At 37.2% G+C, this 17,410-nt stretch overlaps 2 protein-coding genes across 8 annotated transcripts in view; both read left to right on the top strand.

Moving 5' to 3' along the window:
• The window catches only part of LOC106061915 (protein Wnt-5b-like), a 221,903-nt gene extending 205,641 nt beyond the window's left edge, over positions 1-16,262 (top strand). For 6 of the 7 annotated variants that reach the window (XM_056027018.1, XM_056027019.1, XM_056027014.1 and 3 more), the window contains one exon: positions 12,933-16,262. In XM_056027018.1, the coding sequence (XP_055882993.1) occupies positions 12,933-13,394 (462 nt within the window). In that variant the 3' untranslated portion in view covers positions 13,395-16,262. The remainder of the gene's footprint in view (positions 1-12,932) is intronic. The other variant, XR_008777586.1, reaches the window with a different exon arrangement.
• Positions 1-17,410, top strand: part of LOC106066212 (polynucleotide 5'-hydroxyl-kinase NOL9-like) — a 329,067-nt gene that overhangs the window by 265,432 nt on the left and 46,225 nt on the right. The gene's annotated exons all lie outside the window — the stretch shown is intronic.

Below are 17,410 nucleotides of genomic sequence, written 5' to 3'. Positions count from 1 at the left end.
ACTATACGTTTGAACTGAGCTGAAAGTGCTTGAACAACAGAATCTTGCCTAACACAGTCTGGCTAGTAGCTTGATTAGATGGTCGGAATAAGATACTGGTCGCGGCAGAATGCGGTTCAAAACCTTTCTTATGTCATTAGCTTCGGAATTAGTACTTTTCTAAACAAGAGAGTTAGCGTGTGTGTATCGTAGGCTCTCTCTCTCTCTCTCTCTCTTAGCTACATTACTCAAATACACACAAACACACTTATCTACTCACAGACGTTTCTGGTCATGACCAAAGCAAGTCATTGTAAAATTCTGGATACACTTATGAAGACTAAAAACGGTCCAGAGTGAATTTAGTTTAAATGTGTATTAGAAATGTGTATTAGTGCTCTCTATCTATCTATCTCTCTATCTATCTATCTATCTATCTCCCTATCTATCTATCTATTTGTCTCATTTACTGTTTGTTACTGTTGTTGCGAGAAAACGTTTATGTGTCACTTTTGGAATGTTCTTCTTTGTTTCATTGACTTGGTCTTGTGAATAGTTTCCTGTCACTTTACTTCTAACTGTGTACTCTAGTGTTTCTGTTCTCAGGCCAATTGTATTTGTGCTGGAAGTTCCAGACATAGAACTTAACACCAGAAACTAGCTGTAGCCTCGCCCCCCGTGGTCACAATGGAATTAAAGCTCATTAGCAATGATGTTTGTTCTGGAATCCCGTCACGAACACTGGCAGGTGTAACTGTTACAGAAATATAAGGGGAGAGGAAGGTGTAACTGTTACAGAAATATAAGGGGAGAGGAATGTGTTACTGTTACAGAAATATTAGGGGAGAGGAAGGTGTAACTGTTACAGAAATATAAGGGGAGAGGAAGGTGTAACTGTTATAGAAATATAAGGGGAGAGGAAGGTGTAACTGTTATAGAAATATTAGGGGAGAGGAAGATGTAACTGTTACAGAAATATAAGGGGAGAGGAAGGTATAACTGTTACAGAAATATAAGGGGAGAGGAAGGTGTAACTGTTACAGAAATATAAGGGGAGAGGAAGGCGTAACTGTTATAGAAATATTAGGGGAGAGGAAGGCGTAACTGTTATAGAAATATTAGGGGAGAGGAAGGCGTAACTGTTATAGAAATATAAGGGGAGAGGAAGGTGTAACTGTTACAGAAATATAAGGGGAGAGGAAGGTGTAACTGTTATAGAAATATAAGGGGAGAGGAAGGTGTAACTGTTACAGAAATATAAGGGGAGAGGAAGGTGTAACTGTTACAGAAATATAAGGGGAGAGGAAGGTGTAACTGTTATAGAAATATAATGGGAGAGGAAGGTGTAACTGTTACAGAAATATAAGGGGAGAGGAAGGTGTAACTGTTACAGAAATATAAGGGGAGAGGAATGTGTAACTGTTATAGAAATATAATGGGAGAGGAAGGTGTAACTGTTACAGAAATATAAGGGGAGAGGAAGGTGTAACTGTTACAGAAATATAAGGGGAGAGGAAGGTGTTACTGTTACAGAAATATGAGGGGAGAGGAAGGCGAACGGAAATGTTTGTTATGTTTTGAACCAGTTGAAACTAATGTATTGTCAGATCAACTTTGGCTCACTATTATCAACATTGTAGAATGAAAAGAAAACAAGAAAAAAAATCTGATTAAAAAAAAAAGTCTGACTATTGTATTTTTGTTTCAACCTTTTCTAAATGAAATGTTACTTTCGTGTGTCTATCTTTAAAGCGACTTATGTTATTGACAAAATTGGCGCTGTTGCCTTTTCCTTGGTTCGGTGATGGCTTCTGAGGATGAAAACAATGTATTGCATGTGTTGTTTAGAAAGGCTGCTGATGATTGATAGAGTTCCTATGTTTACTTAAACAATTACTTTTCTGGACACTTCACTTTGTTCAACTCTTCCGAGTCAAACTGCTGGCCTTAAATGTGTCGAATAATGTGTCTGAAAATAATTAGAAGATTGGTTTTGTTTTATTTTTTTATCCAGTATTCTTACAACGGGCTACGGACCGTAATGATAATAATTGAAATGATCTAGGTCAGTTTGAACCAAACACTGGCTGCACATTCAAGTTGCCAATGAAAACAAAGCAAAGCCTAAAGCACATTGAACTCTATATCCAGGGAGAAAATGGCGATCATCTTTCAAACAAAACACCACTGGAAGTGGGAAAACAAAACTAAACATTACAGCAAGCATATCCATCTCCAGGTAAACTTTCCAATCAGTTAGTTTTTTTTTATTTGGGGGAGGGGGGGGCGGCTACAGCTGTTTTTGTTATGAATTTATGAATCATTAAAATGGTCAGTTCAGTTACTAATTTGGTCTAGGAATAAACTACTTCTAGGTCATAAGAATCGAGAAACTAACAAAAGTCAAACTGCAGGTTTCAATGAAAGAAAATGTATAATGTCGATGAAATGTATTTCTAGAGAGTTCACTGTTTTTTGCACAAGATCTAAATGTAAACAGAACAAACATAATTCATTACATTTTAAATATTTCCATAGAAGTAAACATGTAGGCAACAACATAATGTTTACCGTAACAACTAACTGACCAGTGTATCAGAAACGTGTACTAGAATGTGTGTAGACCATGAACATGGCCTTGTTTCTCCTAAACCTATTCGTTTTCACATTGTGCTTAGTTAATATAGCATACCTCAACGTCTTGACCACCTACAAGAACAAACATGCGGACAGAATGATTCATAGGAAATTGATGGTAGACTCGAGAGCCTTGCATACAAATAGCAGAGAAGGGGAAAATGAAAGAGAATTATGTTTTGATTTGATAATCTCCCTTGATTTTTAACTAAGAGTTATCTGCCTTGATTTCTCGTTTGAAAGACGTTCCCTGTGTTCCACTGGCGCCGTTCATTAGCCAACTTGAAAGGCCGTGAAATGGAAGCAGATGCTTATAACATGATACAGACATTCGTGGACATAGTGGGAGTAGGGGGGGAGACTTGGTTTCCAGCCCCCCCCCCCCACTTTACTCGGAGAGATGTACATATTAATCCCGCCCCGCCCCAATCTACCTTGAACACATGTAATCGTTGCTCCTTCCTGGCGGATGTTTTCTTCTTGGCCGCGACTTTGTCAGTTTGAAGTAGAGGGAGTTGGATCCAACCCTGTCTCCTCTCATCACGTCCAAGCATCGGAAACTTTTTGTTTGGGTTAGTGACTTTCATTGCATGCAACAACATGTTCATTTGGACATTTAGATGTCAGTGAACCAAGTTCATCTCTCTCTCTCTCTCTTCCTCTTTCTCTCTCTCTCTATCTCTCTATCTGTCCCTCTCTTTCTCTCTCTCTCTCACATACACGCAATTCTAGTTCGCAGAAAAACATTTCCTGCGAGGAAGTGTGGGGTAGTTGTAGTATAAGTATGAGCGAACGGATCACTCCATAGGTCCCTCAAAGAGCCCTGCTCTCAATGGACTTCTAGTAGTGCCACGTTTCTCCCTCAAAAGCTACGGTCTGTGGGCTTTTTCAGTGCACGGACCAAGGGTTTGGAACTCACTTCCCATTGATCTCCAGACAGACATGCTACACTACATTCAAGAAGAACATTAAGAATCTACCTGTTTAAAACATTTTAGCTCTCGTGTTAATGTTTGTAGATGTTATCACAGTATCTTGAGCCTACATTTTGTTTGTTAACAGCGCTCTATGAATTAAATTGTAATAAAACTTTGAATCAAGACTATAATGGCTCACTTCGAAGTATGTGATGCGTAGTCTTAGGAACTTAGAATGTACAAACACAATGTACAAAGAAAGTTGCTTCCATTCACGCACTATTTCCATGCTTTCGCTTTTAGAATTTTTTTCGTCTTTGCCTCAGCTTTTAAGAAACCCGAATCCATTGATGAGTTAAAATGACATACTCTTCTGTTTCCTTTTTTAATTGTTTAATGTTGTGAACTAAAGAAAGACCTGGTGTAAAATATACTCGGGGTAGCTACCCGCCTTATAGTGGCGCCCGGGTGGAAACGGTTTGGCCAATGGGTAGCGAACGAGACTCCCGTGGGAGCGCCTAAGGGGGTGAGAGAGCATTCTATTGCAGTGGAGGGGGTTTTAAAGGAGCTCTCACATCCATGTCAACAATCCACACGTCGTTCCTCAAGGGGACGTTTCAAAAATGGCGAGTTTCCGCCACGGTTAGCGCGGTAAAGAGAAGGAAAACGCCGGGGGGTCCTTGGCTATGACACTAGTCCGTGCAGTCGGAGCATCCAAATCACTGGAAATAACGGCGTGGTATATAGACGACGATTTGGTCCTCTTCCAGACAGAATACTCTGTTCAATCAGGCTAATGTTCTTACTTTGCTGGTCTAGAGTTTCAAGAGCCTTTACAGTTTTAAATTCGGCGTAAAACATATAGAGTTATATATCTGAGTAGCATGAAAGTTATCTTTTAAAAAGGGAATCTAAATAGAAATAATTTTTAATGTTCTTACCACAGGAATGCCATTGTACATGAACTAGATCCTTCATTCATCTAATGTTACTTTTGAGTTAGATTGAACTAGACCCTTCATTCATCTAATGTTACTTTTGAGTTAGATTGAACTAGACCCTTCATTTATCTAATGTTACTTTTGAGTTAGATTGAACTAGATCCTTCATTCATCTAATGTTACTTTTGAGTTAGATTGAACTAGACCCTTCATTCATCTAATGTTACTTTTGAGTTAGATTGAAGAGAGATTTCCTTAGTCTCTCTCCACAATGATTTAACTCTTTCTCCACGTAATTATTTTTCTACGTTTTGAAGGAATTCTTCATTTGCTCATTACTATTTCACTACCGTGTTATGATTGGGCTTCAATAGCTTTGTTGTTTGTTATCAGAAAATGTTGTATTTGGTATAGAATTAAAGGGAAATGCATGCTCTTTTTATATAATTCAAAGCCAAAATTTAAAAATTTAACATTAATTTCATTTAATGAGTTCAAAATCAACGATGGTATCGTCGATTAGGACAGAAAGAGTTAATGGTTGGTGAAGGAGTTCTACTTCTTAGTCACATCCTAAACTATTTCTTGAGCCCTCTTCACCACTCGACCTACCACGGAGATGATGAATGTTGTCTTAGCGTGTTCATGGGTCATTTCCTTTTCACACATAAATTGATGGAGTCACTGAAACTAGGAACTGTGGAAATGTATATGCACTAGTAGACGTGTTTCCTGTAGGAAAATAAACTTAGACCTGAATATGAAAACCTAGAATTACAAAGAAAAAGCCGGTAATAATTTTTTTTTCTTTCTTTAGATCACAAAGAAAAGTTGGAATCAAAGGCTCAAAAAGCCACTATTTTCTGAACACAAATAAAATGCGCATAAATCATATATCTATTATATAAAGTAGAAAGTAAGGCGTATGTATGTATGTATGTATGTATGTATGTTAGGACTAGAAATAAAAGCCGCTTGACAAATCTTGATAAAACTTGGCAGGAATGTTCCTTGGGTACTAACTTAGACCGTAGTGTATGTATTGTTGCCCTAAAACAAACTTAAGACCCTAAAAAAAATAAAGTTGTCCGACTCTATTAAAGCTTTAGTATTTATGGATCTAGGCTTTGTTTACAATGTTGACATGAGAAAAGATCGAAAGGATTTAGATCTAGATATAATTTTAAGAAATACACTTTGCGCAGGTAGTTTTTACTTTGACACATTAAAATACAAAAAGAAGGTCCATTGATTTCATTATATAATAAAATTAACCTTCAAATTTGTGTGTTCAAAACCATTTTTTACATACATTAGTTCGTTATATCTGTGACTACAGATTTCCTGACGAACATTCTTTCATTAGACAATACCGTAATGTTACACATCTTTCCATGCCTAGGTCTAAAACTCTAATTTAACTCTTAGACGATATAACTTCTCTTCGCACAGATAGTTTTATACTTCAACACATGAACATTCAAATTTGGTTTTCTAAAGCATTTTTAATACATTCGTTTACGAAAGCTGCGAAGCCGTGTTAAGATAGACCTATATTCATTTATGAATCGCGTACTAAAAATTATTTCATTTAATTGTTTACTTTATAATCCCATTCATTTAACAAATCGGGTAAACCCGTTTTAATTGTACTATTAATCTATCGCTCTTTTCGTTTTAAATAGATATGTATGTATCGGCTCGGGTAAACCCATTTTCGCAAAACTAATTTTTTTTTTATGTAGCGAAAGAGAAAAAACTTGAAAGGATCATTAGCTAAGTTTAACATACATCTAAATCCAATCCACTAGATTAGTAAACACCAACTTAGACCCGCAGGCCACGGGTAATGTCAGGCTAGAAATACATATATAATTTAATGTTCTTGGTCCTGACCACTCATCACGGATTCTCCTACTACCGTGGACGATAAAATAGGAACATTGAACCTGTTCTTACCTAACTAAAGCCTAGGACAAATAAGTCATTTTCAAGATCGAAACCGCAGCCGTTAAATTTATATTAAAAAAAATGAATTATTCGCAATTACTATTAACTATGTATTAGATACTTTAACTCTTCATCTCCGTAATTTTTTTTCCACGTTTTGACACTATTGTTCATTTTTTTTTTCACATTTGTACAGTTTACCCTGTTAGGGTTAAACTTCAATAACATCCTTTATATATAAAAAAATATTACCTTTAATATAGAACTTTAGGAGAATGCATGATCATTTTATGTAGCACAAATTAAAGTTTATAAAGTAAAAAATTGTTTAAATTTGCAACATTTGTATATGATGGTAGTTTCTGTTTTTTTTTTTAGCTTAGTTTGACCACTAAATATGGATACATAATACACATAACTTTAAAGCAAAAATAACGTTCTGGGGGCTAAAGGGTTTAAGTTACCACACTTACAGAGACAAATAATTATGTTAATACTCAGCATATCACAGGAATCATACGATTAGGAACCTGTTCGCTTGCATTCATTTATTGTTTGCCTCTAATTATTCTGGGATGCAGTAAACATACAGAACAAATTATACGAACACCTATTAAGTGTGAGGTGGGAGCGAACACGAAACGAAAACTTCTTGCATCATGATCTATCGATTCGGACATGTTACAGTGCATCCGTGATCTAGTAGGCCATATTGGTCATTACTTACAGTGCATCCGTGATCTAGTAGGCCATATTGGTCATTACTTACAGTGCATCCGTGATCTAGTAGGTCATATTGGTCATTACATACAGTGCATTCCGTGATCTATTCGGCCATATTGGTCATTACTTTCAGTGCATTCAGTGATCTAGTAGGCCATATTGGTCATTACTTTCAGTGCATCCGTGATCTAGTAGGCCATATTGGTCATTACTTACAGTGCATCCGTGATCTAGTAGGCCATATTGGTCATTACTTACAGTGCATCCGTGATCTAGTAGGCCATATTGGTCATTACTTACAGTGCATGTTAGTTGGTCACTACTAGATTTCTGCACGTGAATGTCAACTCCAGCTAATAGTGTTTAGTTTCGACTATTGCTTTCCAACTTGTTTTCTTGCTACTTGTATTTTTTCATTTGCTCGGATAAAGGCGCTTGTCTCCCTTCGCGTTCATTAAAACGAAGAACAGGAAGAGTTAATACTCCTGGGCTGCCAGGTTTTTCACTTTCTTCTCAACTTAGTAAAAGCCCGTAATGTAGTGAAGCGGAGAGAGTGTGGTAGGGCACTAGGCTAGACAAACAATCATTTTAATGGGGAAACTAAGAGACTTTGAGCATGACCAGAACTTAATAATGGGACGGCTTCCATGTCTCACCCTTCTCACGGTCTTATTGTGTCCTTTCCTTTGCCTAGAGGTGTGTGGGTGTATGTGTGGGGGTGTCACTGACTCTCAGCTGACAAGAAGATGAAAGACGAATGACTTAGGAGAGACACAAACACAGACACATTGCATACCTTCAATAGATCCTATGTCTTCAAATTTGTGGGGAGAGACATTTGTTTTGGAGGAACAATAATATAATGCACTTGATCAGGGCCGGCCCTCGCAATTTACATTTAGCATTTCACTATAGTCATGGCTCTTGTCACAGGCTTTAAAAAGATACCGCTTGTATATTTTGTGTATGGTAACTTTAATTAGCCAATGGCGCCTATTGTGTTTGAGTTGCGGCCTATGTATCCTGTATAATAAATGTTAATATAATTAATTGTAATAGTTGTGATTATAAAAAAAAATTAGAAGATGGGCCTTGCAAGCATGATTAAATCGGACCCCGCAATTTGTAAGACCGGCCCTGCACTTGATTCTTAGTTCAACGAACTCGAACTCACGTTCTCATGTTTACAACTAGATCGAAGTCTTACAAACTGTTCCATTGATTTGGAAGAGGGCTGGCCGTACAATGGCTTCATCCAAAATGAATATTTAAAACTCAAACTACATTCGGTTCATTTTATACAAATGTTTAGGTTAATTCATGGTTAGCCATCTTACTCACACGTGACACACAAACACATTCACAATATGGGGTATAATATAGTATATTCTCTCATATAATATATTATACCCCATACTAAACCCTCTAATCATGGTAGAAATGCTTTTGTGGGGAAACTCGTGTTAATCATTCTTGTAAAATGTAATACATGTTCAGTTTCCATTTATTTTTCTGTTCTACCCCCCCCCCTCCCCCCATCTAAACATCAGCAGGAAGAACAGCAGGTAAACAAAAAAAGAATAGTTTGGGGAAAAGGTCAAGATGTCGTGCAAAGAAAGGGGGGGGGGGGTGAGCAGGGGTAGCTTAACTTTAGAGACAAGGTGACACATTTCTGTTTGCATCCTCTCAAATGTTGACATCCCATACGTCCAGCTAACCCCTAACCTAAACATTCTATGTGCTCGAATGTTGACTTTTATAGAGACAGTAAGAAAACAAAAGAGATTTGATCGTCAATTCTTTTCTTTCATTTTCCCCTAGTGGACATTTACAGAATAATATTTTCCAGTGGGCATTTACAGAATAATATTTTCCAGTGGACATTTACAGAATAATATTTTCCAGTGGACATTTACAGAATAATATTTTCCAGTGGACTTTTACAAAATAATACTTTCCAGTGGACTTTTACAAAATAATACTTTCCAGTGGACATTTACAGAATAATACTTTCCAGTGGACTTTTACAAAATAATACTTTCCAGTGGACTTTTACAAAATAATACTTTCCAGTGGACATTTACAGAATAATACTTTCCAGTGGACTTTTACAGAATAATACTTTCCAGTGGACTTTTACAAAATAATACTTTCCAGTGGACATTTACAGAATAATACTTTCCAGTGGACTTTTACAAAATAATACTTTCCAGTGGACATTTACAAAATAATACTTTCCAGTGGACATTTACAGAATAATACTTTCCAGTGGACTTTTACAAAATAATACTTTCCAGTGGACATTTACAGAATAATATTTTCCAGTGGACTTTTACAAAATAATATTTTCCAGTGGACATTTACAGAATAATATTTTCCAGTGGACTTTTACAAAATAATATTTCCCACTGGACTTTTACAAAATAATACTTTCCAGTGGACATTTACAGAATAATATTTTCCAGTGGACTTTTACAAAATAATATTTTCCAGTGGACATTTACAGAATAATATTTTCCAGTGGACTTTTACAAAATAATATTTCCCACTGGACTTTTACAAAATAATACTTTCCAGTGGACTTTTACAAAATAATATTTTCCAGTGGACTTTTGCAAAATAATACTTTCCAGCGGACATTTACAAAATAACCATTTACTAAATAATATTTCCTAATGGACATTTACAGAATAATATTTCCCACTGGACATTTACAAAATAATGTTTCCCAGTAGACATTTACCAATTCAAATCTTATCTCCTAGAAAACCTATTCTACTATCCCCAAGCTAGACTTTTAAGTAAAGAGTATCGTCCCCAACAAGTGAACCCAAGCGACACCACCAGTCTAGTCATGAGCAAGCTCTAGAGGACTGGGGGGCACTCTAAGGCGTGAATGATGTGCGTTTTATAGAGGGGAGACACGCAAGGTTTACATTCCCCAGGGTGGCGCTGAGGGTATCGGGTTGCTTATTGCAGTGCTACGGACCAAGTGAAAGAAAGGTTTAGAACGCCAGGTTGACGCGTCGTGTGACACTTGTCTTCCCGCACGGTCCATGAAATCTCACCATTTTGACAGTTCTTGACAACTTGACGGTAACAGCGCGAGACCTGACTTGTACTTCTGATTAGTTGAACCTGACTGTATCGCACCCTCTGTCCATTCTCACCACAAGAGGATAGAGAGAAGAGATGCTAGTCGTCTTATCAATGAGTGTGTAGGCCTCACGTGTACGAAAGTAGGAATGTGCACACTGGCCTAAATGATTGATTGCGTATATGTTTGTACACTATTGTTAAATGTGTATTAATGTAGAAATGTGTACCGAAATGAAATAGTGTATACCTTTGTGTGTGGGAAAAATTCAGTGTGTAGGCCCACCACAAAAGAGCCGAATCTGTGCTCTGCTGATTCGAATCTAGGCCAACTCCCAAAGAAGTGAACTCTATTTCAAGTTATTTAAAAAGTCATTTCTTTAGAACTGTGTTGATTGTAGTAAACGTCAAGTACGTGAGAGCAAAAGTCTGCAACTAGACGAGCCGCTGTTTTGAATGAAAACATTGTAGAAACGACCTGTACACTGGCTGATATTGAACACCTTAGAAAGCAAGTTAAAGCGCTTGTCAATCATTGCGAATGGAGCAAGTCAATTGGAATGAAACGTGGAGAGGGAGACGGAATGTTCTGCTGAAACCCACACCTATCTCCATTGTTAGCGCACATGCTAAGCCCTACGCTAAGGTTTACAAGCCAGAGGTGACAGGGTGCATCTTGATCAACCTGAGTCGCAACAACATAATGGATTCTAAGATCAAAACATTAGACAACAAAAATATTAGACTAAAGCTATTTTAATCTTTTGAAAACTCTTTCAGTGCATGGCTCTACAGTTTCAAGTATGGAGTACGGACTTTCTCCGAGATCATGTATTTTGTCTCAACAGCTTTAGGAATAGACCTGGGGCCTGCAATGAAAGTCATTTTTTTTTTAAGTTGTGTGATATGTAACAGACGGGGACATTAGTACCGCCTTAGTATCTGTTAGTTGGGTTGTATGCAGTCTACTCTGTTGTACAAATTTAGTTAACATTAGGTTAATTTAACTTTGTACAGCTGAAATAGCTATTTTTATATTTCCTAAAGGAAGATCTATATCTACATGTACTAGATCTAGATGACTGCTTTGTCAGTTTTGCAGTTTTAGTTTGAAGGGGCAAAAGACGTTGTTTTGCTCAAGGTGTGGCCTCAGGTTAAAAATGAGCACTGGATTTATAAGCTCCAAAATTTAAACAGCTGCTAATTTTTGTCTCTCTAAAGCTAACCATTTTGTTTTCTAAAATTACATTGACATATTTCATGCATATTCGTACAGACCTTTTTAAAACAAAAACTACGTGTTATTTCATAGCAGTGCTGGATAAGGGTAGCAATAGAGGACACATAATTGAATGCTTTGACTTCATCCTTAAAACAAACATTACGTGAAATGCACTAATTACTATCACACTGAGGAGACATTCAATATTTGTTGAGTGAAACGTTCATTAGTCTCTGGCTGTTTTTCACAAGACTGAGGGCGGGGATGCTACAAAGTTTTGTTTGTAACTTTTCAAGTGTTCAGATTTTTGTTGGCCTCCTATTATAGACTCACATCAATGTTTTCACGTCATATAGGATTTTGAACCACTGAGCAATAGTCAACTGACTATCTTGTTTCCTGAATACCGAAATACTCTACTTGAAAGTAGCCTTGTTATAATAATAATAATACCTGTCAGATGGCGCTACTGCTGCAGAGCTGCCACATTACCAGAAAATTCTTCAGTGGACACTGATAAAGGGACTACAATGAATTGTGTTTTTCTTTAACGAAACTCGACCCTGGCAGCGCCAGAGAATGAATAGGTCTACTCGTTCGTTTCGAACATAATAATAATAATATTTATTATTCGTGAGGAAATTTATTTTACAAAACATAATTAGAGCAAACAAAATATACATTCATACCCCAGTCTCTCTTCAACACTACATGTGAAATGTACAAGTTACATTTGGTTCAACGATTCAATTGACAAACATTAAAGAGAATTCTATCACTTTCCTATAGGTCACACTCTATACTTTTGCTAGAAAACATAATTGAGCAAAACTCTAATTCACTCGTCTCAATATGCAAGAAAACTGACTGTCAGTAGGCGAAAGGAGATGTTACTTAAAAGCTTGAAATGTTCGAGATGAAACAAATAAAAAAGGACACTATTAGACTGTATTTTAAATATGGTTGCAATTGTTACTTATACAAAAAAATAAATGACTTTGTAAATTTTAGTACTTTAGACTGACTATCTTAATTCAAATAATTCAACTATTTAAAACATTACTATTTAAAAAAATTACTTTTGCATGGCGCATCTCTTCACACTTAAAACACGCTCAGTGCGTTATGGTGCAAGTTCTTTAGTGGACAAGGGGGAGTTCTAGGTTCTAGTATTTGTTTAGGCGCTCAGCAAACACAACTTAGCTCGAGTAGGGTTTTGAACTCGAGCCCCCTTAATAGATAACTATGGGGTTTACGTCTCTCAACCACACATTATTTAGTTAAGTAGATATATGTTATGGATTTTCGCTAATAAATCAGGTCGCCTATGTGTGGGTCATGGGGCAAGTAAGTTGATTTTAACGCTAAGGTCTCTATTGCTGTATGTTGATTGGCAAGATGCAACTGAACTAGTGTTAATACTTGACAGCCGGTCTAATGATGTTTTTTTGTTTGTTTCCTATTTAGGCTGTCTACAACTACGCCAAGGTGGAGTGTAAGTGTCACGGAGTGTCTGGATCTTGTGCCCTGAAGACATGCTGGCAGCAGCTGCCCACATTTCGTGAAGTTGGGCACCGCCTTCGTGATCGTTACGATGGGGCCACGGAGATACGTTTCAACAGGCGTGGCACCAAACTGGTTCGCAAAAACAAAAACTTCAATAAGCCCAGCAAAGAGGACCTCATTTATTTAGACGAGTCTCCCAATTATTGTGTGGCTAACCCGGAGACTGGCTCTTTAGGAACAGTGGGTCGCGTCTGCGATAAACAGTCTCAGGGTATGGACGGCTGCAGTTTGATGTGCTGTGGCCGTGGCTACAACACCTTCAAACAAAAGTTAACAGAACGGTGTCACTGCAAGTTTTACTGGTGTTGTTACGTAAAGTGTAAAACTTGTGAGAGGGTTGTGGACGTGAATACGTGCAAATAGCAGTAGACTTCTGAGACAGAGACCTGAATACGTGCTAATAGCAGTAGACTTCTGACACAGAGACCTGAGGACGGCAGTAGACTTCTGAGACAGAGACCTGAGGACGGCAGTAGACTTCTGTGACAGAGACCTGAAGACGTGCAGATGCTTGCACTTTTCGGTTTGATTTTCTATTTATTTCGATTTTTTTCTGGCGCACAGTTACGTTAAGCAACAAACACTTAAAGCAGACCACGTGATACACCTAGAGCAGACCACGTGATAGGGTCGTCTTGGTGAAGACTATCCCAAAATCAAGATTTCGATTGGAATGTTGAAAGAGGAAGATGAAATCCATGTGTCCTTGACACTCAATGGAAAGATCGATTGACAACTTCCAATAAAGTACACAACAACAGAATGTCATGTTGGACAATATGAGTGCAAGAGGAACCATCGCTTGATTTATCCTAACACTATTGCATAAAGTCTGAAGAAGTTTTGTGTTTCCCTGTACTTAGATCACTTGTACTCTGATCACGTCAGTAACTCTCGTGTCTAAAAGTAGCCAATGTTCTTGGCCCCACCACCAGCTGACTGGCCACAGTGATTGATCGAGGATCTTTCTGCTGTTATTTTGAAAGACAAAGGTATTTCCTAGTGCTGTTCTAATGAACACAGGTCTAGACACTAGTTCACTTTCTGTCTCCAGGTGAAGGATGAACTCAGTAACGGTTCTGTGGGATGTTGGCTGAACACGAACCCAGCTAGCTATTCACTGTAAATAGTTGATGTTTTATAATCTCTGTACATTGGGATTGGTCCAGTGTTGGACACACGTAGACTAACAGTTATACATTTATTGTGTACATGTGTCTCTATAGTACTTCACTGTATGGCTGCAAGCTCGAAATTGTGATTGGCATTGTTTCTATTTATATACAAACACCTCTACCCCATTTAAAGATAGTACACACCCCCTATCCCATTTAAAGATAGTACACACCCCCCTACCCCATTTAAAGATAGTACACACACACCCTACCCTATTTAAAGAGAGGTAAAATTGTGTTAGAGCAATATAGATCTATGTCTTTGATTGTAAGCCACGCCACTTTTCATTTTGTGATTGCGTTATGTAACTATGTAACGGAAGCTAGTGTTTAGAGTGCATGGCCAAGTATTTAGCATGGGTAAATAAATAGTTGAGACATTAGAACTTAAGACCAGACCATTTATGTGTAGCGGTTAAAATTCACTCTTTAGTGCTGTATTTGTGTATTTAGCTATACTGACTGTGGCAAGCATGTGCAGAGTTAAAGAAATATCCCAGAGAGACTTGCAAGAAGTGGCTAGGTTTTGTCACTCAACTCTAGGTGCAGAATGCCCACAACTAGACGAGTTTGGAGCGTACTATGGACAAAATAACGTGGCTTTTTTTTTCTTTCTATTCTTTACATCCTAGCAAACGTCTAGTTCATAGAGCTAATATATATAGAAAACAAAACAACATTGCGCTGTCAAACACATGGATTCTATTCCATTGTAGCTTACAAGTCTCAGCGAATATGATTAGTGAAATTCTTTTAATTGGCAAACAATGTCTTCCTGGTGTTCTAAATAGACTTCTGTATTACAACTTCTGTTTATTATTAACTTCGATAAGGGATGAATTTATAGGGAGTCTGGGGCGGAAAAGAAATAATGGAATGGATAAAGATTGTTCTTGGAGTTCAATTTAGAACAAATACAGAGTTAGTCACGTGATACTTTAAGCTATATTTAGGCTCATGGCACATTTCCTGCGCCCAAATATTGGTGAAAATATTGTAAACTTCTGAGGATACATTGATAGATCAATAACTAACAAGTTTATTTAACTAGTTACAAGTAATTTAAACTTTTTTTTTAGTCATTCCTAGTAGGCCTACATTTCTTCGTTGTTGTTTTTTTTCATAAAAGTGCGTGGACGACGAAAAAAACTGTACCTAGCGCAATCAACCCTAGAATGTCTATATTGCGATATTTTCTTTCTTCGCTAGAGCCCATGAAAAGAGTGCGGTAAAAATACATAAATGTGATAGCAATAAATTACCAAAAGCTATTTACGCCCTAACCTCATTTGTTAGACCAGCACTTCAAATGGCTTTGTACTTAGGAGAGTTCTCTACTAATGGGACGAATCATTAACCATTTCTTTTGCAGGTTTAATTGTTGTTGTTTTTTTCCCTACTGATTGGATCTGTCTATAAAGGAGGGACCATTTGGAATATCAGATTGATCGCCTTCAACTTTGGCGTCGCATTGGGAGCTACACCAAAATATGGGCTCATCTTCCATAATTTCCTGAAATCGGACTAGGGGGAAATAATCGAAAACATTTTTATGCGAAGCAATAACTCTATAGCAATAACATTATAGGAGTTAAACGCCCTTGTTTTTTTTCTTTCCCCTGCCACGTAGGATACCAAGTGACAGGAACAGTTTTTAAAAATCTAGATCTAATAGCTAGTTAAATACAATTTTGCATCTGCAAATAAATAAAAAATTTCTAAAAAGAAAAAAAAAACTTAAAAAAAGACAATACCTCGTTGGTACAACTTATGGAGCAGTTGTTATTCTCATAATAACAAATGAATTTTAGATTTAAAAAAAAAAGAAATATTTTTTTACCCGCCCCTCCCCTTAGAAATGATCCTAGTTAAGCGAATGTGTAAATCTAATAGCTTTGTAAAGTATAGTCCTTGAGTTCATCCATTTCGTACTTTAGTTTATTCAACAGGATCATTGTGGACAAAGTGAGTCATAACATCAGGCAGCAGAATTCCATTCACTGTCCATGTCCCCCCAAAGGAAATTGGAGGAAAAGATTTCAGTTTCTTTGATACATTTCTAAAGGGAAAAAAAACTATGCTTGCTTGCATCATCACAGCAAGCCCACAATGCAAAGGAAATGTTTAATGATACTGTTCATTGATACAGAATAAAGGCTGAAGCTGTTGCCCTGTTTCAAATTTGCTCCTATGAATAAAAACTAGTTCCCCTAAAGGCCATTAAGGTCATCTGTTTCTTTGGTCAACAGTTAATGAGCATAATCAACCGCCTTTACTTTCCTCAACTAAAATCAGGTACCCATTAGAGTTGGGTGGATTCAGGGGCGCCCTGAAAATCTCGAAATTCAAAACCTCAGTCTTCACCGAGATTCAAATCCAGGACCCTAGGTTCAGAAGCCAAGCCATTAAAGACTCCTCCAGTGCTCCCATAGATAAGACAGAGTAAAAGAAGATTGAAAGAACTAATAGGAACATCCAATCGTCTGGTGTCATAGGCCCCAACTGAAACAGCCAAGCAACTGTATTAAAGAATCATTTCTACTGTCACACAATGTCATGCAGCACTAAATGGCTTATTCAATTAACAAAAAAAAAGATATGACTTAAAGAAGGGCCCTAAAATAAAACTTAATAGAACTCTTGTAAACAAGAGTTAGGTTTAAAAACATAACACTTTCAGAAGGAGCATCATGACGCCCTGATATTTAGACATCATTGAACAAGTTTGTTGAAACATTCTAGTGTGCAATGTTAACTCTACTGGTTTTTATAATTTCCCATTTAGTGTTGTTTTTTTTTTGGTAAACTTTTAATTTGTTGTACACTTGTATGAGCTCTATGCTAGTGACAGTGGTCCATTCATTGTATAAAATCTACATTCTCTCATTGTATGTACAGTCAAGTGTCTGCCATTAGAATGTATCTGTATATCTTGGGTTCACTTGACACTCTTTTAATTTATTCTTTTTTGTTGTAATGGTGGAGTGGGGGGTGAGGAAAGTTGCTGGACTAACTATTGTTCTCAGTGTCAGAGTTTGAGACTCCCTCCACAGTGAACACAATTTAGTACATTATTACTTTTTATTAGTTCAGCCAAGCAGTGTTACATCATTGGTCATCTTCTATCCACTACCTCATCTAGTGAGCATAATTAATACTAGAAAAGATTTACAAAGTAGCCATCATGTAATAGCTCTTTCATTG

Source organism: Biomphalaria glabrata, chromosome 4 (genome assembly GCF_947242115.1).
Source record: "Biomphalaria glabrata chromosome 4, xgBioGlab47.1, whole genome shotgun sequence".
Classification (NCBI taxonomy): Eukaryota; Metazoa; Mollusca; class Gastropoda; family Planorbidae; genus Biomphalaria; species Biomphalaria glabrata.
The sequence above is the reverse complement of the archived record's forward strand: the minus strand, read 5'-3'. Positions and strand labels throughout refer to the sequence as shown.